The 22,820-nt window shown below is 50.2% G+C and overlaps 1 protein-coding gene across 6 annotated transcripts in view; it reads right to left on the reverse strand.

The window, feature by feature from the left end:
* Positions 1-331: 331 nt before the first annotated feature.
* Positions 332-22,820, reverse strand: part of LRRK1 (leucine rich repeat kinase 1) — a 123,247-nt gene continuing 100,758 nt past the window's right edge. For 2 of the 6 annotated variants that reach the window (XM_067755850.1, XM_067755847.1), the window contains exons 25-35: positions 20,809-20,975; positions 17,927-18,124; positions 16,675-16,952; positions 14,881-15,075; positions 13,949-14,100; positions 9,352-9,469; positions 7,988-8,104; positions 4,036-4,886; positions 3,548-3,649; positions 1,500-1,673; positions 332-856 (exon numbers count right to left, since the gene is read on the reverse strand). In XM_067755850.1, coding sequence (XP_067611951.1) covers positions 715-856; positions 1,500-1,673; positions 3,548-3,649; positions 4,036-4,886; positions 7,988-8,104; positions 9,352-9,469; positions 13,949-14,100; positions 14,881-15,075; positions 16,675-16,952; positions 17,927-18,124; positions 20,809-20,975 — 2,494 coding nt within the window. In that variant the 3' untranslated portion in view covers positions 332-714. The other 4 variants (XM_067755853.1, XM_067755854.1, XR_010947285.1 and 1 more) reach the window with 4 other exon arrangements.

Genomic DNA, 22,820 nt, shown 5'->3' on the forward strand with positions numbered 1-22,820 from the left:
ATCGGGTGCGAAGATGAGAAGAAAGGGGGAGTGGTGACCTCCAAGAAACTGCTGAGGGGCCAATGGCTGTGACATGGGGAGGCTCAGACCCTTAGTCCCCCTGAGGCCACTAAAAGGAAGTGGGGAGACCACAGCCCATCTCTGCCCACAGAAACTGCTTAGGGGCAGCCTTGCCATGGGCCAAGGAGGGGCTGCCCCTTCCACTGGGGCAGTGAGTGGGCCTGGGTGGGAAGAGTCTGCGCTGTTATTACATGTACTCTACAGACAGAAAGCCATGACTTCACTCTTGAGATGAAAGGAATCACATTTGCCCACATACACAAGCAAAATCTTGTTTGATTTTTATAATTTAATTTTAGAAAAAGGTCAACAGCTTGTACTGGAGGATGATCTCACATTCACACTCCTGTTCTGGGTTTAGCAGCCTCAAATGGTTACTCTTGATAACGATGTGAACATTTGTGCATAGGTACGTACATGCAAGTGTGTGCGCAATTTATGAAAGTTCTTGCCATCATACCCATACATCACCCTGTTAACAATTTCACTTTTTTACTCTGCTGTATGTGTTGCGTAGTAAATACATAATTTGATATAAGCCTCATACGATGTGATTTCACAGAGTCCTAACCATTGAGATATGACTTAACTTGTTAAAGTGATAAACAAGATTATTATGTGCAAACAGGGTTTATGCTCCAGCTGCATCCAAATTTATTTCACAAAGCTGTAAACACAGGCCCTTTCTCGAGTCCTGATGATTGAGTCTCTCTGCCTTCTGTCGACAGGAGAGGAATGTAAAGGCTGAGTTGGTGCTCTCGGCCCTGTGTTGGCTCTTGGCTTTCCAGCCCTGTCACTTAAAGAAACTCATTCATTCCCCAGATTGGGCAGTGCTCCTCGCTGGGGTCCTTCTAAGGCTTTTCACACAGAGACTTTCCCAAGCGGGGACATCTGATCTCAGCCTGCCTGAGCGGGGCCCCGGGCCCCGGGGACTCAGGAGCTTGAGAAATGTGCTGAGAGCCTGTGAGCCACCGGGGGAAGGGGCAGGGGTCACAGCCCTCCTCCCTCCCTGCCCCGAACTGCTCCCCAACTGAGAGCCCCTAGTGTAATTCCACCCCAGACCTGGGGGTGAAAGTGGGGAGGCCCATTATGCCAGCAAGGCCCAGCCCCACTTCGTGTGACCCAGCCCAGCCCTGAGAGTGGATGGAAGAGGCAGGTGGACTTTGGCCCAATCAGACCCCACCATCTTCCCTTGGGCTGTAAAACCAGCATTGGGGGGATGGGGGTATCCAGGGAACTCAGCCCTAGGATAGGAGAACCCTCAACCCCCCCAACCTGGGCGGGGTGGGAACTTCTCAGCACTTCTTAGCAGCAAGTGGTTCAGAGGAGAACCCAGTCTGCCTCCTGGGTCTTTAGAGGGCTGCAGGCTGCAGGTGGAGAGGTCAGGCTGCTGGCCCATGCTGTCCAGGTCCGAGAAATGCTCATTTCACAGGAATTACCTTCTCTTCCGCATGCAATTCTCCAGCCGGCCCAGCTCCTCATAGGACTGGTAGAAAATGTCAAACTCCCGGGTGCCCCAGCCCCTCCAGACAGCCAGGCACCACTCCAGCTTTTCGTTCTCAAAGCCGCACACAACTGTGTCCTTTGCCACTACGGCAGCATCCACAAGCACCCTGCAGAGAGAGGGGGTCTGAGAAAACCCACAGGGGTACCCACTTGGTCGGGGCTGTGACCCTCACCCTGCACCTTTTCGGAGGACACAGCCTGGTTAAGGGGGCATCTGTGCACCCCAGCCTGGCACCACCAATGTGCTGGGACACACTGCTTCTCTCTCTGTGGTCCAGCCTGTGGGCAGTCTTTCTAAAGCCTAAAAAGGGGCCTAGGGCATCATTTCAGGTTCACCTCAGAGCAGGTATCCTCCCTAATGCACCTCAGACCCCAAAGAGCCCAGAAAAAATGGTCAGTCCTCTGTGTCCACAGGTTTGGCATCCTCAGATACGGAGGGCTGACTGTACTGTGTCATTTTACATATAAGGACTTGAGCATCCTCGGATTTTTGTATCTGCAGAGGTCCTGGAAACAATCCCCTGCAGATGCTGAGGGAGGACAGAATTATCAATTCTACCTAATAATTCTTGCTCATCAATGGTCCATGACAGATTTTAAGCTTTAACTCAATTTCCTTGCCACCCAGCCCAGGCATGATTCTTCTCCCTTTCTAAGTTTCCACATACTTAAGAAATACAGGGCAATATATTAGGCAAAAAACCTGTACCAACAAGTCCTAACTATGTACGTTTTTTTTGAGCCTGTGGATTGTTTTGCATGATCCGGGCATACACTGCAAGTTTCCTTCTGGGCCTCCGCGGGGCTGTGTGTCCCACCTCCGAGCACACACTGCCGTGTGCCCTGCCTGGCACTGAGGCCAGCATGTAAACTGGAACGTGCAGGGGCCTCCACTTCCTCAGGCCTTGCATGTCTCGGGCACTTGGTAGCTATTTGCCAAGGGAATAAACGTCTCAGGTGCATCTCAAAAAGCTGGCCTCCCTTTTGCTGGCTGCCTGGGCTGCTTACTCCCTACAGTGAGTGTGCCTGGCTCTTGGTAAACCTGTCTTTGGGGGGCAAATAGGAAAAACAACACCAGGAGAAAATTCAGGGGAACTAATGGTGGGCACTCTGAGGTCAACAGACCCGGGCTCTACAGACCTGCCTGCTTCCCTGGAAGCCTGACCTGCGATCTGGGAACTACTGCCGCCCACAAACTCAGCTGGTGCTCAGCAGCAAACCCAGGTCTTGTCTCCAGTATCACTTGCAGGGCAAGGGTCACTGGCCCGGGTGCCATAGACATTTCCTCTGTCATCATCCTACTCTGGGGAAAACAGGCTGAATGCGATTTCTCCAAAAGGGAGATTAACCACGTGGGACTCAGCAAAGTGGGGGGTGCGGACATTGCCAGCTGCCTGACGACTCCAACACTGGCTGGCACCAGCCTCCCATCTCTATATTCAGGCAGACTGTGTCTGGACAGGCTGTCCTGCCCAGCATGACCCTCACAATGGAGTCTGGCCTGCCTCCTGGTGGGACCCCCAGCAGATGGGTACAGCTGAGCCTGGGAATGGGCATGGCGAGGGTAGGCATGGCAAAGGTTGGTGTGGTCTGGCTGTGTGGCTTCACCTGGTGCTGTATGGGAGGAGAGGCACCTCAGGAAGGGCTCTCTTGTTTGGCAGGAGGGACGGGGAATCAACTGGATCCCCATTTCAACTGCAGCTGAGCTTGGAGGCATACCCCAGGCAGGGCAGTTGGTCCACAGGTGCTCTGGGCACCCCAAAAACAGGCATCCATGACCAGTGGGTGATGGCCGGTTCAGCTGGTATTTGCTGATCGCCTAGGAGCTGCCTGTTTGTCCTCCGTCTATGGCCACAGTGGTGGACACCATGTTTATTGGTGGAGGACAGAAGGGTGGTGGCCATCATGCAGGGAGGTGGCAGTGAGACCTCGATTCCCTATGCCACACCCTGGGTTCTCTAGGAGCTGCCCTCAGTCTTACCCGTGCGGAGTCAGCTCTCGGGCTTTCAAGACAGCGATGACTCGGCCCCGCTGGGTTCCTGCATCCTTCTCCAAGCCAATGACGATAACATCTCCACCACGCCTAAGAAACCAAAACCCAGAAGGGGAACCGTTTGTCTAGGGCTGTACTCTCCAAGGGAAACAGAGCTGGTGTGCAGAAAGGCACGGGAACAAACACAGCTTCTGCAAATGGATTGAGTTACCGAGAGGGCCCCGGAGCAGGGCGAGGAGGCCTTTCCCAGTAGGAAACCTGACCGTGGCTCTCCTTTGTGGTGCCCTGAGTTCTCTGGAGGGCTGATGGGCTTTCGTGCAGCCCTTCTTAGATTTGCTAAAGAGATTCCCTCCAGTTCCAGAAGAGAGGGAATAGCTCCTGATGGATCTTGACAGTACCTTAAGGTTCCCCTCACTCTGCCCCCAAAGCAAGAGCAGTGGGTGGTGCAGGATGGTACTCCCTGTTGGGAAACCTACCTGGGGACCCAGATGACATCTTTCACGGCAAGGATCTTCACAGCCTGCAGGTGCTGGCTGAACGCCTCGCCATCCACGGGGCTCAGGTCATGCTCAGACCTGTCAGAGCCCGTGGTGGGCTCGAGCAGCCTGCTGGTGTCCTCGCAGTCAGTGGAGAAAGGCAAGCTGGAAGAGCTTGCGGGGGAGCAGGGTAGGCTTGCAAGGGATGTGGGCACCTGGAGGGGTGGAGACGAGGAGTAGGAGGACATAGAGCAGTAGTCGGTCAGCGAGTCCTGGTGGGTCAGGATCTGCGTGCCCAGCTCCTCACTGTACATGATGCTCATGTCTGCAATGCAGTCCTTCTTGGGCTCCTTCGGGCTGGCTGTGGAGCAGTCCAGGGGCTCCAGGCCCATTGGGTGCACAGGAAACACGTCCCTGAGGGGGCTGGGGTCCCCGCAGAAGTATCGGGCGCACAGCTGGTAGGTGGCGGAGTGGTACATCACCAAGCAGTTGGCCCTGTCGTCCAGGCACCAGACGACCTCCTCCCCATGGCACTCAGAGCCGCACACGACTGACGTGACCACCGAAGGGGCTGAGTAGGGCTCCAGCCGCCTGCTGATCTCCAGGGCCACGCAGTCGATGACCAGCAGGCCCGGCCCGTTGCTATACCAGACCTCGGATCCACTGTTGACCACCTCCATGGCCTTCACGGGGTAGGGATTCTGCCTCGCGTCTTCATCTGGGATGCTGAACTTGGACCTGTTGGCTGTGTGTGAGCACAGGTAGGAGCAGCTGTGGTCTGGGGTGCCGTGCACCATGGGAAACACCGCCACAAGCCCATCAGCCAGGCCTGCCAGCACCAGGTAGGAATTCTGCGGGGAGAAGACAGGGATGCTTGATGCCCTTGCGTCTCGCGCACCCGGGACAGAAACAGTCGGTGCAAGACTCATCTCTGCACGTACTCTAGGTGGGCATGCGCTTTCTACCAGCACTTCCTGGAGAAGCCAGCTCCTAAAAAGGCAGCGGCTGCCAGCGGGAGCTTCTGGGTACGCTCCCAAAGGAGGTGCAGCTCAGGCCCAGAAAAGCCACACCCATCCCCCCTCCTGTGAGCAGCAGGAAAAAGGTCCATGGCACCCAAGCAAGGGGCACATGTTGCCTGGACCACACAGCTTTTCTTCCTGGGTTTCTTTTTTTTTTTTTGCGGTACGCGGGCCTCTCCCGTTGCGGAACACAGGCTCCGGATGCGCAGGCTCAGCGGCTATGGCTCACGGGCCCAGCTACTCTGCGGCATGTGGGATCTTCCCGGACCGGGGCGTGAACCCGCGTCCCCTGCATCGGCAGGTGGACTCTCAACCACTGCGCCACCAGGGAAGCCCAACCTGGGCTTCTTGCAATGCCAGCAGGAGGGAGCTGCCTTCTCCTTCAGGTCACCAGGGCCTCCTTCTGAGGCAGGGTGTGGCGCCCTCCTTCCCCTGAAATCTGCTCCTTAAGGTGACAGCAGTTGTGGACACCCTATGGGTCTGCTCTTGGCCTCCTGCCTGCTGCCCCACAAGCCGGGTGCTCCGTAAGAGCAGGCCTGGGTCTGCGTGCCCACCACTGCCCCCGGCACTGGCCTGCACAGGGAAGGGCTGAGTCCCAGTCACCTCTGTGACTCCCCCCAGTTTTATGCTCAAGTTACAACACATGCTGCTGAACTAATTCTTGAAGAAATCACTTCCAAATTCAACCCTCTTGTGGAGGCACTTTTTGGCCACTATGCCACATTCCCCGCTTACCACATCTACTCTGAAATGCCTGTGGTTTAGGCAATGATGGGGTCTTGGGGTGTCTCCTGCCCCCACAATGAAGCATGTGCTCTTCTACAACCACCAGAGGTCATCAGGCAGAGGCCAAAGTTGCAGAGACTGTGCTGAATGCTGGGCCCAGCCCAGGCCTCCTCGGAGCATCCGTGCGGAGCTGGGAATGGAGAGCAGCTTAGCAGCCTAGATGCCTGGGTGGGGTTGGGGGGTGGCCAGGAAGAGTTCAGGAGAACAAAGCCAGAGCTGGGAGACAGCAGAGACGTGGGCCTTGTGCCAGGGAGGGTGAGCAGCAGAAAGCCCCCTTGTTGGGAGCTGGGAAGTTGGGCTATCCAAGGTGATGAGTGAACCAGCCTCTAGCTTACTGAAATCCACCTTCAGGATTCAAGGAAAGAAAACAGCCAAAGCAAATAGGAGCAAGGTCTCTATCAGTCCCGGCTCTGGGCCCCAGCCAGGCGGTGAGTCCCACATCCCAGATGGGTGTGGATGTGTGCGTGCAAGAATGCAGGGGTCTGTCATCCATGGCCACAGGGCAGCATGGCCTCTGAGGGGCAGACTGGCAGGGAGGCTCTGCACAGAGCCAGCTTTATTCCAGCCGGTCGAGTGGGTGGTGGTGCCCTGGCTTGGGGCTCTGGCCAGCCATGGCTTTAAATAACACTTTGTGTTGAGTTCTGTGCTTCAGTGCAACCAGGTCCCGAGCTCCCCAGTTGCCCGTGGGGCCACAGTCAAAAATGACTCTAAGGTTGATTTCAGTTTCTATTTTTTTAAATAAATAAATTTATTTATTTATTTTTGGCTGTGTTGGGTCTTCGTTGCTGCGTGCGGCTTTCTCTAGTTGTGGCGAGCGGGGGCTACTCTTTGTTGTGGTGTGCGGGCTTCTCATTGCAGTGGCTTCTCTTGTTGCGGAGCATGGGCTCTAGGTGCGGGGGCTTCAGTAGTTGTGGCACACAGGCTCAGTAGTTGTGGCACACAGGCTCAGTAGTTGTGGCATACGGGCTTAGTTGCTCTGTGTGCGGCATGTGGGATCTTCCTGGCCCAGGGATCGAACCTCTGTCCCCTGCATTGGCAGGCAGATTCTAAACCACTGAGCCACCAGGGAAGTCCCTGATCTCAGTTTCTTAAGAAATGAAACTGTAGAGGGGTGGAGAGGAGAGTGCATATATTTCACGATTGTCAGGAAGTAGTAATAATGCTCAAATTTACTCAGTGCGCTGGCCCAGAGATTTGGGTACGTTATGCCCAGAGAGCCTCCTCTCAATCTCTTTTACACCCATTTTGCAGGTGGGAGAACTGGAATCAGATGATAATAGCCGACATGTTTTAACGAAGCCTCACCAATAATGACCCTTCGAGCAGGGAGCTGCACAAACAGGGGCCTCAGGGCCCACAAAGGGGTTCTGGAGGCCAGAGAAGCCTTGGGGACGCCACTGAGGAGCTGGGGCGAGGGTAGGGGCAGCTTCTTGGGGGGGTGGTCATGGCGCTTGATCTTCAGAAATGAAGAGGAAGAGGTGTTGAGCGGCAGGGTCAATTCTGGAGGGAAGGGCCTGCTCAGAGTGCGGTGCTGGGTGGGGAGGGGTGTGAGGGGGCAGCGGGGGGTGAGCCCTGGCCGGCCCTGTGGGCTGGGTCTGATCCTGAGGATCAGCAGCCCTGCCGGGGCCCAGGGCTGGGGAGGGCACCACTCGCAGACTCATTTGAGAAAGGCAGGGGCTAGAAGTTGAGGTGTTGAGTCTTCAGGGCCATGCTGGACAAAGAGGGACTGAGTTCTGGGACTGAGGCTGAGCACTCCAGAGGAGGCAGAGCTGAAGGGGGAGGGGAGCTGGCTGTCTGACAGGGGTGGCAGCCTGCCAGGGCCCGGTGACCAAGTGGCTGTGGGAGGTGCTGGGCCAGGCTCCTGAGGTCCCTGCTCTCAGAAGGGGAAGGGCACACATGCAACTGCTCCTTGACACCAGTTGCACCAGAAAAGCATCTCACCTGAACTGGGGCTGTGGCATATGCATGCAGAATGCAAGCCTTCCACTTAGCCCACTAATGATGGCCCCGATCTCCTGTCTCTCTAAGGCTGACTGTGACCTAGGCTTGGTGATCCAGAAGAGCATGGCTCTGCTCCCTCCCCACCCGCCCAATGGAATGGGGAAGGGAGAATCAGAGACCTAGGCACCACCTCCCCCTTACCTCACCTTTTTTATAACAGGCACCGCCAAGAAGCAGGTGACAATGGCTGGGGTGTCCAAAGCCCGTTGGGGCGTGTTCAAGGGACACATGCCCTTGAGGCTGTAGATGTAGATCTTCTGGTCCTGCGGAGGAGACAGTCAACATGAGAGCCGGGGGACTTCCCTGGCGGTCCAGTGGTTAAGACTTTGCCTTCCAACGCAGGGGGTGTGGATTCGATCCCTGGTCAGGGAGCTAAGATCCCACATGCCTCACGGCCAAAAAACCAAAACATAAAACAGAAGCAATATTGTAACAAATTCAATAAAGACTTAATAAACCAAAGAAAACCAAACAAAAAAAACATGAGAGCTGGGCTGCAACAGGCCTGCCGGTTCCTAGGGTGCACTCCGTCTCAGAAGGCCCTTTACGCCTTGGAAAGTAACTTATTGAGGCTTTCTGGTTGGTTGTTTTCATATTTCTGTTCTTTGTAAAAACTTGGAAAACTACAGAATATACTGAAGAAAAACAATATCGCCCATACTCCAATACCCAGAGAAAGCCACTTTTGGGATTTGGGGCCCAGACTTTCAGTTTTCCGTGGGTATTGGTGTGTGTGCGTGTTCCCAACAGTGGGACCACACTTCTATGCTGTTTCCACACTTTTCTTCTCCCAGGATGATCAGTGCAGGCAGAGGCCCTGTCCACCTGGTCTGTGAGGGTATGATGCATGTCTATCGCTCAGAATTTGGCTCATCTGTTGTCAGATGTTTATTCTGTTCAAGTCTTTACTACTATGAATTATACTGGAATGAGCATTCTTATACACCTATCTAGTCTGAGTGTGTGTGCGTGTCTTGGTTTTTTCCTTAGAACAAACTCTTAAAGCTAAAATTGCAGAGGCTTACATGGTACAAATATTTTTGAGATTTCTGATGCATATTTGAACCATACTTGCCATCTGGAAAGCCTGCACCAGTTCATACACCCCCACCCAGTAGCTTCAGAGCATTTGTTTTGGGGCACTCCTCTCTGGAGTTCTCAGAAGACAGTTCCTTGCGCCTTCTGCTGACCTTTTTACATGAAGGCACGAGGCCTCAGAGCTGAGTGGATTTGCTGTGTAGACAGGTAATGTTATAAGAAACCCAGTCACTTCGCCAACCTGCTGGGGTTCTCCTCTTGCCGGGATTCTGCACTTGACACTTAGCTGAATCCCAGATATGCTGCTTGTTCACAGGGCTGCTGGCATTGCTCTGGGGTCTCACAGTTGTGGGCTGGGGTTAAATCTGAAATTCAAATGTACCTGGGTGTCCTGCATATTTAGTTGCTAAATGGGACCCCCCAGGGGCTGGTGTCGCCCACCTCAATGAGAGCCCTGCAGGGGGGTGGTTACCTCAGTGGCCGTCCACAGAGAGTTCTGGACCTTGAGCTGGCAGCTCAGCTTCATGCCCGCACAGCTCACGCGCTGCACTTCCAGGAGGCCCTTCTCCGCGTTCACCACCGTGTAGTTCCTACAATCAGCAACAACTGTGCAGTCAGCTCAGGCCTCCCTCTCCCTGGCCTGGCCTGTAGCAGCCTTGGAGGAGGACATCAGCTGTGGGCCTTGTCCACCCCTTCCAGCCCAGGGTCCAATTTCGCATGTTTTAAGAGACTCAAGGACTGTTCATGTCTGGGGAAGAGCCTGGTTCTGCCTGCCTGGTAATGCTTGAACATTTGGGCAGAGAAAGGCCATTCCCAAGCAGAAGAAAGACCCTCCTCTTTCTGTGACTTTTGAGGGCTCAAAAAGTTGCCCACAGCATGAAGGGACACCAGGGGGCTGTACCTGCACTAAGGCCGCTCCCTGCCCTCCCACTGGCCATGTCTCCCCCCCTGCGCCCCCGCCACACACACACAGCAGAGTACCTCAGGTCAACCAGAGACAGATGGGGGAACTTCAGAGTAGACTGGGGGTCTCAAAACGGGCCCCCAACATAAGTGCTCTGAGAACTAACAAGCTGTTGTTTATGAGAGTGGCCCTTCACTCACCCGCCCCACCATGTTCCCCAGCATCGCCATCTCCCCACCATCCTTGATAGGCATCCAGCATGCTCACTGCCTGGAGGGAAGACTGCAGCTGGGGCAGGGGTCGATTATTCACCCAGGCCACACAGATCTTTTCCCCAGTCCAAGGGAATAAGTCAAGTGAGTGGATAGCAGTTCTTAATGTAACATTTTTCTGCCATCAAAGTTTGGAAACCCTTGCCATTGTTGACTGATAACGTGTATTCGCAGATGATGAGAGATGAGTGAAAAATCTGCAAATGAAAACTTTCTTCAAAGTTATATTCCCCCCTTTTTCTCCAGTCTTTTTTCTATGCATTGAAAAAATAAAACTAGGATATTATAAATAACTTTACATTTAACTTGGAAAAAATTAAAAATATAGAGAAACTTAAAGGATAACACACCCCTATTCCATCCAACAAGAATTTTGTTATGTGTATCCTGTTTTCTGCATGTCCCCGCTTTCTTCTCACCCACTTCCCTTCCTTAATTCAGAATGGTCTCGGTCTCATTTCCCTCTCCACTCTCACTTCCCAGGCTCACAGCCCTTTGTGCTTCTGGCCATAATTTCTTCCCCTCACCCTCCAGTGAGCTTGCCCCTTCTTCAGGCTGGGGGTGAGCTTTTAAAACCCTCCCAAGTCACAGAGAGAGGCTTCCCCTTCCCTCTGGAGATAAGCTTTTACAGCTCTGAGCAGTATTGTCTCCAATAACCTGGGTGAGTCTGTAAGACTGAGAAGGTGAAGAAAGTATTGCTGGGCGGTGGGGTGGAGCAGGGTCCATGCCAGAAGCAGCACTGAGCACCCCAACATCCCTGCAACCTTGGGAAAGGTTCCTAGACTGGCAATTACTAGGTCAAAGGGTATAAGTATCTCGAAGCCATTTAAGACATACTGACAAATTGGTTTTCAGACAGATGTGCAAATTTAGATGCTCACCAGTAAGGTATGACCCACCCTCAGTAGCATCCATTATTATCTTTGAAAAAAAAGTTAGCCAACATGATGAGCAAGAAAAAAAAGTTATCTTGCAGATTGAATTTATATTTCTTTGATTACCAGTAAGTTCAATTGTTAAAAAATATGTTCATTGTTCTCTGTGTACCTTTTTCAAAGGATACTTATGTTCCTTGCCTATTTACTATTGGATTTTAGTATTTTTTCCCACTGATTTGTAAAAATCCCTGAAATAAAAAGATTAATAGTTTAAAAATTTCTCTATTTGTTTAAAAGATTTTACAGAGTCTGTTGAGGAAATAAATATTGACGGGAAAATTGGGTTTATTTTTATATACACTGGTGAGCATTTCAATTTATTTTATGTGTACATTTATACTCTTTAATAGTAAGAGGGCTTTATTTTCATGATAGGCAATATGCCTATATTTCCTGGTCTTCTGAGATTGTGACATTCCACCAAAAGCATTGTGATATCGGGATGCTGTGCCCATAAAGGAGTTTGAAAACCATGTGCTGTCATTCAAACCAGAGGGCCCAGGCCCCACCTATCAATCTCTCCCTCATTTCTTCTTTTTCACAGTGTGCATATCACAGACCATGTGCCCATCACCCAGCTTCAGTAATTATCACCGTATGGCCATGTCAGTTCATCTCTGCCCCCATCCATTTTTTTTCTCTCCCCAGATTCTTATGAAGCAAATCCCCCAAATCATCTTTTATGTATAATGTTTCTGCATTTATCTCTAAAGGATGATTAGAAAAAAAAGATGATTAGAAACCTAACCACAATGCATGACCCCACCTTAAGAGAAAATAATTCCTTAATATGAATATCCAGTATTCAAACTTCCCCAACTCTCTCATTATTGTTTTCAGTTTGCTTGAATCAGCAGTGAAAGAAAGCCCACATTTCCACTGATTTTTATGTCTCAGTCTTTTGATAGGTTTTCCTTCCCTCTTTCTCTTTCTCCCCTAGCAGGTCATGTGATGAAGACACTGGGAGGTGTCCTGTGGAGTTCCTGCATCCCAGGGTTTCATCTACCTCATTCCCCTGTCCCCGATCTGGAGTCTTGATTAGATTACATCTGAATTTTTAGGCAAGAATACTTCCTCATTGGGGTTGTGTATTTCTATTGAGAGGCACACAATGTCTGGTTCTCGCTCCTTTTGTGATCATTAATGATAACTGCCTACATCCATTATTTCAATAGAGATTACAAAATGCTGACATTCTAATTCTAGCATTTCTTCTTCATTTATTAGCTTCATTTACTCTAAAAAGAAAAACTTCCTCCTATCATCTCTTTTGCTAGCTACCATGGGGCACAGTTCACATAGGAAAGGCAGAATAAAACCTTGATTCTTTCTGTATAGACTAGTTTTCAAAATAATAGGTTTGTTCCCTAGGAGCCTCCAATGATGATCAATGAAGAGTTTTATAAGTTAAAAAAATTTTAAATTATTATTTTTTATTAAGTGGCATTAGAAACTAATGAATTTAAACAGTTTGATGTGTCTCAATTCATTGCAGATATTTATTCTTACTGATCCTTGGTTGCCCTTTGGCCAGTGGGAACCTATTCACATTGGCTCCTGAGTCCCTTTGATCCACCCTCACAAGTCTCTGATGGCATCCTTGTTTCCAGTGTGTCAGATGTTTCAGGTCCACTTCCTGCCCCAAATCTGGAGTCAGCCACTTGTCCAATAAGCCTTGGTTCCCCTTGGCACTAAGAGACTACCATCTGCATCCTAGTGGTGCTCACTAGTATTTGGTTGGTCATTGTTTCTAGGCCCTTTCAATGGGCAGAGCTATGAAATATAAGTTCATTTTTCTTAAAGCTAAAATACTCACATATCCATCCAATTTAAATTCAGAACTACAGTATTTTCATTTAACCTATCTTTTATATTTTGCATGCTGAGTATCACAATTTGCAATGCATGGCACCAACATAATTACTCATTAACTTTACCCTACAATTATAAGCAATGCCTTAAAATAGCAACACTACCACCGACATTATAATTACTGTGTGTATATGTATATACACACCTACATATATATGTATTTTTTACATATATGTGGACATATATGTATACACTTTTTATATATTTTTTTATTTTTATTTTTTAGGACATTTTTGTTTTTCTTAGAGCACGTCTTATGTCAGAACACTCAGTCCCAGTGACATAAAACCTGATGAAAACCTTACCAATAGTGACCTAGGGAAATGGCAAAGTCCCTTCCATTTATCTCATTGCATCTTAAGCTTTGCTTTACCTAAGCCTTATCAGATTTGAGCACCTGCAAATGTTGCACTAGGCTTCCTAGAAGACTATTTGTGCCATGAAATGCTCTCTTGCTTCTGAAGATGTCACTCTAGGTAGGTGGGAGAGGCCACACCCCTGGCCAGGACTGAAGGGTCTCACACAGGATGGTGATTTTCTGCTAAGTCTCTGATGCTATCTTTCCAAGTCCCTGGCCTCTCTGTCATTCTCCTCGAATACGCAAAGCCTCTCCCCAAAGTCCCTGTCCTTCCTGCCACATCACTAAGAAAAAGAGATGCACCTGGAAGGTGGGGGGGGGCATGAATTCTTATTTAAGGGCATCCCTCTTGCTTGTTCCTGGGACCCCTTCCCTTCACTCTACTCAGCAACTCCACTCCAGTACCTTCCTCTCTTCCTGACCCCCAGCATCATTTACTTCCTCTACCATCAAGCTGCAAATAACTCCCATCTTAAAACAAAACCCTCCTTTGACCCCCACCCACCATGTCCCTGGCAGACATCACATGTTCTCTGCTTCTCTTATCCACAAACCCACATGTGCATGTCTATGGACTGTTTTCTCTCTCAAGCAGACTTCATCAGGCTTTCAACACATTGTCCACTAAACATCTCTCACCATGGTCATCCATGACTGCTCCCCAAGTCCACGGTCACCCCCCCGCATTCTGATACCAGCAGGGCACGGTAGGCCTCAGACGTTACCTGGACTCCTCTTTCCCATCCCAGAACACCACCATGTACTCCTGGCCCTGGGACGAGAAGAAGGCCGTCTGCTTCCCGCAGGGCAGCTGGTACATGAAGGTTGCAAAGGTTGGGTCCTTCATCTGGCTCACCACTGCCAGGGCCAGTGGTCGCTGAGGGAGAGAGGCCAGCAGGGTCATAAGCAAGGGTCACTTACAACCAGATGGATGCCCGTTCTTTCCTTGAAACTAAGAGTCTTGAACCAGGAAGGAAGAAGTGGAATCTGCTTATTCAGCACCCAATCAAAACAAGAGGCCCAAACAACTTCAGATACCAGAAACAAACCCTTCCAGGGTCTGGGTCACCATTATCCATGGCAACTCAAAGTCAGGTGGTCAGGTTAGCCTAAACTCTGATATTCCAACCCCCATGCCCAGGGACACAAAATCTGGAAAATATTTTTTCTCAGACCTCATTTACTCTCCATACATTAAACTAGCATCATCTAATTTGATAAATGAGTTTTAACCTTGAAACCATTGGTCTCTTCCCAAAACAACTAGCTTCAAAATGATAATATGGCTCCTGCTTCTCATGAGCAAACTTTCTTCCCATACTTTAAAAAGAGATACGTACATTCTCTCTGCTCTTGGATGGGGGCTGTATCACTATAAAGGTTTGCTTTATTCGCATGATGATGTAACACAAAAGTTGGGGAGGAAAAGAAACTTCATTTTTCCTGAGAGTGACACCCACTCAAAGAAAATGAACTGGATGTATTAGAAGTAATACATATCTCTTTGTAGAAGAGATGAGCAGAAAAGGGTTGCCCAATTTGTTCTAGACCCTCAGTGAAGGGTGGGCAGGCAGCCATACATGTGCACTCTGGAGACCCATAGCCTCCACCAGCTGGCAGGAGCTGCCAGGCCCCCAGGCTCTGTGCCCCCAGGTACCTTCTCAGGCTTTGTGTCCCAGCACTCCATCATAAGCGCCTGGAGTCGATGGAACTGCACTTCTTCCAGCTGCCCCAGAACCGGGCGGATGCCCTTGGACAGCTTCTTGGCAATCTGAAGCTGGTGCTGGCCCAGCGCAGGCCGCTGTCCTGACAGCAACTCGTAGAGCACCATCCCATAGGAAAACATGTCTACCTAGGCAGAGAGGCAAGCCAAGTCAGACCCCCTTCCTGGGCCCAGCAGATCTTGCAAGCTGGCCCTGAGAGAGAGAGGGAGTGTGGAGACACGTTAGATGAGGAAAACGTGGGCCCTATCCAAAGGAAGACAATCATCAATTTCACCAATCCATCCACCTCTCTCTACCTGTCCAAGCATCCCACCAACCATCTGACCAACCATCATTCTGTCCCTTTATCCATCTATCTTCCAGTTCTTCCTTTTTTTCCTTCCTCCCTCCCTCCCTTCTTTCTATCCATCCATCTATCCAGCCAGCCACCCACCTGATCACCTGTCCTTCTGGACATTTATCTATGCATCTTCCTTTGTACCCATATATGCATCCATCTGACTGTCCTTCTGTCCATTTACCCATCCATCCCCCCATACTTCCTTCCTTCCATCCACTCATCCATCCATCCATCCATCCATCCATCCATCCACTAAACACATAATGAGAGCTTGCTGTCAGGCACTGGATAAGGGCTCGAAGGATGCCATGGTCCTTTCCCTTAAGTATAAAAACAAGGCAGGAAAATGCAAACTCTTGGTTTAACATGCTTGGTAGTAGGAGTACATGCAAATCATAAAGAGGGGAAAGTCTCCCAGATCACAACATCTTGATTCCTCTAAATGTCATGAAAATGTGCCTAAAGGAGAGAGTTACACAGGTCTCCATGAGGGTCAAGAAATAACCTTTTAGCAGGAGAATGGCTAAGGTAGACCTGAGAGTTTTCAATGTGAAGGTTCTGTTATAAATTTAGTTACGAGGTGCCTTGTCACCTGTTACTAAGAAGCTTATTTTTGTCACTCTGGTTTGTCTTTTCTATCTTGGTTAATAGCTACAGATGCCAACTTAACCCACATATGCTTGGGTCATTCTTGAAGCGATTAGTCAATGACCCATCTGCAAATCACCAAATAATGAGAAATTACAGACCAGGGGAGTTTCACTGCTGGCTGATTAATTAACCAGGGCTGGCACGAGATGCAAGGCGAGCACTGTAAGATGCTTTTAAGTTGTCTGTGTGCCTGCATCTACCAAACAGCCCTCAGGGAAGAAGGCAAGCATTTAGCCTTTGTCTCAGCCAAGGTTGGCCATGCGGCCACCTGGGAGGCCATGCTTAACCTGCCAGAATTCACTCTCTTCTCTTGGCTTTGGTGATGCTGCCTTTTGATTTGACCAGGAGCCTCCTTATCTGTCTGTTCCTCACAAGCCACTGTGAGGCTGGTCCTCTGTCTCCATTTTGCACATTTAAATGGCAGAGTTGGGACACAAATCCGGACCCATCTCTGTCTTGGACTTTTTGTCCACTGTGCACAGCCTTCACTATGTTCCTGAACTGAGGTTTGAGTATTCTGAGGCTAGGTCACTGCTCTGAAGCTAAGGTGAAGTCACCCGTGACATTACTAGGTAGATACAGGCCTCTGTGCCCTTGTGGTTCAAGCCAGTGCCTGTGGTTGAGCACGGGAGAGGGAGAAATGTGTGCTTGGGGGCATGTGGAGCCCAGAAGCTGCAGGTGCCTCCAGGACTATGCAGTCCTGGGCCAGGGGACAGCAGTGGGCTAGGGTCTGTACCTTCTCATCGTACACGATGCGAGGCCTGATCTCTGGGGCCTGGTAGCCAGGAGTGCCCTCCACGCCAAGGGCGCCCTCATGAAATGACTGCCGGGATATGCCGTAGTCTGACAGCTTGATGTTGATGTGCTCCTTGACGTCCAGAGACCAGACCAGGATGTTGTCTGATTTCAGGTCACAGAAGATGATGTTTTTCTTGTGCAGGTAGGCCAGGCCGGAGGCTATCTGGTAGGCTATTTTTTGGGTGAGCATGTGTCCCAGGGGCATAAAGGAAGAATCTTTGCAAAGAAAAAATTATCAAACTATCATCATAACAACTCTTTTCTTACCTCTGTCTCCCCAAATACTTTATATTCTACTGACACGTTCTCATTGCTCTCCAGGCTGGATGCCAGAAGAGACAGAGAACAACCTTCTAAAGATTATTTAGGTTAGAAATGCTTGTTGTTACCGCTTCATGGCATCTCATGAATTGCATCTCTGCAATTGTTGGTGTTTTTACTAAAAAGAGCAAGGATTCAAAATTCCTAGAGTTCATCTCAGGCCAAGATTGCTATAATGTCAAGGGGTGAGTTGCAGGTATAAGAACTCCATTAAAAAAAATCTCTTCCACTGGGGGAGGAATAATTGATTTTAACTGCATTTCCTCTTGCTGAGTTAAAAGACATCTACCTCTTTCCCTCTGTCAGCTGTTTGGAATTTAGTTACCCATTTCTCAGGGCAAATATTTAAAACTTCTGTTAAAAAATAATATAGGATAAAACTGACCCCAGGGTCTCAGATTTTTAACAATCGTGGACAGATGTGGTGAGCTATGGGCAAAGGAGAGATTTATGTGGCTACTGGGCTCACCAGGCTGCTGCTGATCAGGCCTCCCTGGGCTGCCTCTTTTGATGCTCTCACTGCCCTCCAAGTGGGGCTATTATCATCTCATCCTCCTTTTATGGATGAGTAAATTAAGCAACTTCCTGGATTATGGCAGACAGCCTGGACTTGGAACATGGCTCTGTCTGACTCCTAACTGTGAGCTCCTGCAGCCTCGCCAACACCATTGCCCAGCACTTAGGCCTGGAGAAGCCCTTTTATCACCCACTGGGAGTGGCACATGAGTCACAGGTGGCTGTGCCCGGCCACAGATGGCTCCCCAGGACCTGAGCTGCCCACCATGGGCTCTCTGGCCTCCCACAGGCTGGACTGGGCCGGGGCGGGCACTTCCCAGCACTCTGTGGAAGATTCTGGGCATGGTGGGTACCTTTGGCATTCTCGGACAGCACGGTGTTGAGGCTGCCAAGCGGGGCGAGCTCCAGGGCGAAGCAGAGCGGGTGGACACTGATGCCGATGAGGGACACGATGCAGGGGTGCTGCAGGGCGTGCAGCATGCTGGCCTCCTGCCGGAACTCCGAGAAGTTCCTCATGGCGTCTGTGGACCGAAGGTGCCTCAGCATGGTGTCTGCAGGGAGAGAACAGCTGTCACGACTGCCTGGGGAGCCTGTGTAGGGCGACTCTGCGTGGGGGCCCTGTCACACTCAGAGCTGCCTCACAGGGACTCGAGGGGCTGGGCAGGGCCAGGATTTACATTTTAAGTCACTCAACATAACTGGGGTTGCAATATCGTCACCCAATTTTGGCACCAAATGTAGGCATTCCTGAGGCATCCGGGCTGGTATCAAGCCCCCTCCCCAGGTCTACACTTGTCCTGTCTCACTCGGCATTCCTATCCCCTTGGTGCACACGCTCCCACCCTTGTCACCCACTCTCTTAGCCCTCACCCCACCCCGCTGCTGGCTGCCTGAGGGTCTCAACTGGATCTTATTCCAATCCTGCATACCCGAGTGTAACCCAGAGTTCAGGCAACATGTCTGGCATGTAACCAAGTTCCGCTGCTCATCTGCAGGGATGCTGGGGGCTTGGTCGCTGCTGCTCACCTTACTCCCTGCCAGGAACCAGGACAATGAAGGGCAGAAAGAACTACTGCCCTCTTGTCAGCCAGAGAGAAAACCATGGGGCAGCCATGAGCCTGTGACACGTCATCTCAGCCCAGAGGAGAAAGGTCTATGGGCAGTGGTGGGCTGTGCTGGGACCTTCTCCCAATGTCCTTGAAATGCATCCCACATGTAAGGCATTTGCCTGAGTCCCCCTGAGGGGCCTTTCCCACCAACTGGTCACCCACCAGGCTGTTGCCAGCCCTGAGGTCACTGAGCAGTGTCCACCAGGTCCTGCTTGTCTTCTTGTGTCCTGATCTGTCCCTCCCTTATGTTCAGATTTTAAAATCAGGAATCATTGGACATGGAAGTTTAAACAGCCTGAAGAAAATCTTGGCAGTTAAAATGTATCAACTGTGCCAGATCTATGTGTGTGCCAGACAAACTTGTTTTTTAAGTGTAAAAGTCTTAGTTTTCACATTGGGTCTTTAGACCATTAAGAATGTTTCTGACTATGGTCGAAGGCTGACCCAAGTCTGCCCCAGTTTAGCGAATAGTCAGCCTTTCCCACTGACTCCTGATGTTACCTCTGCCATGTGCCAGCCTCGCCTCCCACACACATGCAGCCTCTCTCCGTTCCCTTGACAGGCCCAGCCGTGCCCCAGGAAAACACTGCCTTAATGCCTGGAGACTTATAAGTCAGTCGTTTGCTGGGCAAGCCTCTCTCCTTTGTCTTCTGTTGTGGGATTTTCTTGGCTGTTCTTGGGTTTTTGTCACTTCCTATGCATTTTATTTTCATTATTTTAAACATTTTTATGTATTTATTTGGCTACACTGCGCGGCATGAGGGATCTTAGTTTCCCAAACAGGGATCGAACCCGTGCACCCTGCAGTGGAAGCATGGAGTCTTAACCACTGGACCACCAGAGAAGTCCCCACATGCATTTTAGAATCAGTCAGATTTAACACACACACACACCCTGCTGGAATTTAGATGAGAACTAAATTGAATGATAAATATTAATTATTCCTCAATATTTTATGGTTTAATTGCTGCCATGGAAGGCATTTTCTAATGGGTCATTGTTGCCAAATTTGATGCTGAGCTCACGTCTAACAATTTTATCAAACTCTTATTGGCTATGGTGTTTGTCAATAAAGTCTCTTAGATTTACATTCTCTGCATGTAACTATGGTTTTGTTTCTTCCTTTCTTTTTTTAAAAAATTTATTTTATTAATTTTATTTTTGGCTGCATTGGGTCTTCGTTGCTAGGTGCGGGCTTTCTCTAGTTGTGGCGAGCGGGGGCTACTCTTTGGTGTGGTGTGCGGGCTTCTCATTGTGGTGGCTTCTCTTGTTGCAGAGCATGGGCTCTAGGCGAGTGGGCTCAGTAGTTGTGGCTTAGTTGCTCTGCAGCTTGTGGGATCTTCCTGGACCAGGGTTCGAACCCATGTCCCCTGAATTGGCAGGGGGATTCCCAACCACTGTGCCACCAGGGAAGCCCCATGTCTCTTTCTTTCTGATCTGTTTCTTTATATTGCTCTATAATTCTAATTTTTCTACCAAGAGTGTAAATTCCTCTTGTGATCATGAAGATAACCATGCTAAGCCAGGGACAGTGAGAAATGTGCTATCCAGCCGGCTGGAAGGGAGGAAGCCTCCTAGCACTTGCCCTAGCTGGGCATTAAGTGGTGACGTGTTGCTCTAGAACATCTCTGAGCTGCACATGATGTGTGGACCTGAGCATGCCAAGGCAAGAGGGTGTGCCCTCCTTCAGGTGGAGGGGGTAAGGGAGAAGCCACCCATGCTGGCTTTCCAATTCATCCATCTGGAGTGCCCACCGTCCTCCCTTTAGTGGCTGGGTGGGGTGGCCCAGGGTGAGAGGTCCACCTGAGGTCTGACTGTGTGCCCACCACGTGTCAGGCCTGTGCTGGACACGGAGCGGATGGAAATTGTAAGGATGGCCCGTGCTCTTGGGGGCTCAGGTCCAGACAAGAAAGTAATCTCCAAAAGCAATTTCTAGGCCTTGCTCAGCCTGATTCTCAGGCCTGGCCCACCTCTTGCCAGGCATAAAGCGGGGCTACCCCTGGGGCCCACATCGGCTTTTCTCACCCTCCTCCCCTGCCTGTGTGGCCTCAGGGGTCTCTAAGGTGGTGCAAGTTTGGACCAAGGGAAAACACATATGAAAAGAAACGATACAGGGCCCTGTTTACCTTCAGGGGCATTAGCAAAGTTCTTGAATTTTTTGATCTGGAATCGCTTCACAGCCACGGGCTGGCCTTGGTACCGGGCCCGGTAAACGATGGTGCCACTCCCACCTTGGCCCAGGACAGTGCTCTCATCCTCGCTGTGCTCCAGCTTGCTGTTCTCCAGGAAGAGCCTGCCGGAAACACAGTATGTGGGGGGTTTAGAACAGACCTCCTTACCCGCCCCCTATAACCTGGAGAGGCCTGCTGAGGTGGGAGGCGGGTCCTGGGCTGGGCGGGTACAAGAATGTGCTTGGCCATTAGTTCCCACTGAGGAGAGTCAGGGTTCAAAGCCACCAGGAGGTCACACAGATCTGGGATAAACCCCAGCCCTGGGCAGGTCACTCAGCCCTAACAAGCCTTGGTATCCTCTATAAAATGGGCTCATAACAGGAATGGCCTCAGAGGTGTGGATGGTGAGTGAAGCCTCTGAAGGTGGCAGACACAGAAAAAGAATTCCTTTGGACATTTTCCTTCAAAAGGTTCTATGCTTTGAGAGCTAGTATCCATCAGACAAACTGCATTTATTTACTGCTAGGTTAGTTGTTTCCTCATTTCTTTTTATTAAGCCAATAATTATATAAATGGCCATGCAGAGCTTCTGATCGGCATGGCCAGTGTCCCCACAATTGATGGCTAGGATTTTACCCAAAGGCAGGGAGTTTAGATCTTCTCACCTGTCTGTGTGTTCTAATCCTAGGTAAAAGGGGGACTTCTGTTGGGCTTTTGGAAATATTGCAAGTCACTCCTGGAAGGAAGGGAAAGAGGGAGAGATGCAGGAAGGGAGAGAAAGAGGGAGGGAGGGTGGGCAAGGCAGCCGCATGCCCTCCCATTTCCGGGCTTCCCCCTGCTTTGCTGAGGTCCCCCAGTGTTCCTCTTCAGCTACCTCTGCCGGGTGCCTCCCCTGGAGCTCTCCTGGCCCAATAGACCAATGCCCCTCTCCCACCCCGCAACCATGCAGTTGTTGCCCATGTCTTCCAGGAACAGATTTTGCAGCTGCTCAGACTCTGCACAGCTCAACCACATCACGCTCCTGGCAGATGCAACGGTACCCATTGTAGACCTTGGTGATGTAGTTGAAGATGAACTGGGCTGTTCTCCAAGTGCCCACCCCAAAACCACCGCTCGGGAAGTGTGGGCACTTGGAAGCCTCATGAGACAGGGAACAGTGGCTATGCTGAAGATCCCTTGGGGCTTTCTGTTAGGACTCCTGTAATTTGGGGACACAGGACAAGGCTCCGTGGATGCCAGATTGCCCCTGCCCCCACCTGCCTAAACTCCCAGTCAGGGAGTGTGATGCTTTGGGGCATGGTTGGGCCATAGCTAAAGTTTCCAGAGAGTCTCTGCTGGATTGTGAATTCTGTTCAGATTCTTGGGCATTTCAACTCCCAGCCGAGTACCATGCTATAGCCTGCAATTAGATCCAAACCAACAGGGACAACCAATCTGGCTTTGCTTTCCAGATTCCATACAGTAGACTCAATAGCCCAGATTCAGTGGGGGCATAAAACATAACAAGGTTCAGCAAATAAATGAAAATTCTAAAAGTTGGAGCTGCCTAATTGGGCACCCCACCATGAAATCTGATTCGCACATATATAAATCTCTGCATATGGTCTCCAAGAGGTGACAACCCTCATGTTAAAGATCTAGAGATAAAGGTAAGTCACTTTTCAGAAGAGTGGTATTTAATTGTCATTTCTACCAATGAGGTAATGGGAATATTAAAAAGATCTATGGGGGAAATTTTTCCAATGTAGGAAGTGATTTCTTAATTTAATAGACCCATCCAGAAGCATGTTTTGGAACCACAATCCTGCAATATCTCAGAGTACTCCATATCCATTTTCTTGGGGTGGGGGAGCAATTTGGAAAAATGACAACACAAATATTTTCGCCGCCCCCAAGCGTTTCTTTAAAGAAACCAAATAGCAATCCTTTGAATAAGAAAACAACAGGATTTCACAACTCCAAAAACA

The sequence above is a fragment of the Pseudorca crassidens genome, chromosome 1, assembly GCF_039906515.1.
Source record: "Pseudorca crassidens isolate mPseCra1 chromosome 1, mPseCra1.hap1, whole genome shotgun sequence".
Classification (NCBI taxonomy): domain Eukaryota; kingdom Metazoa; phylum Chordata; class Mammalia; order Artiodactyla; family Delphinidae; genus Pseudorca; species Pseudorca crassidens.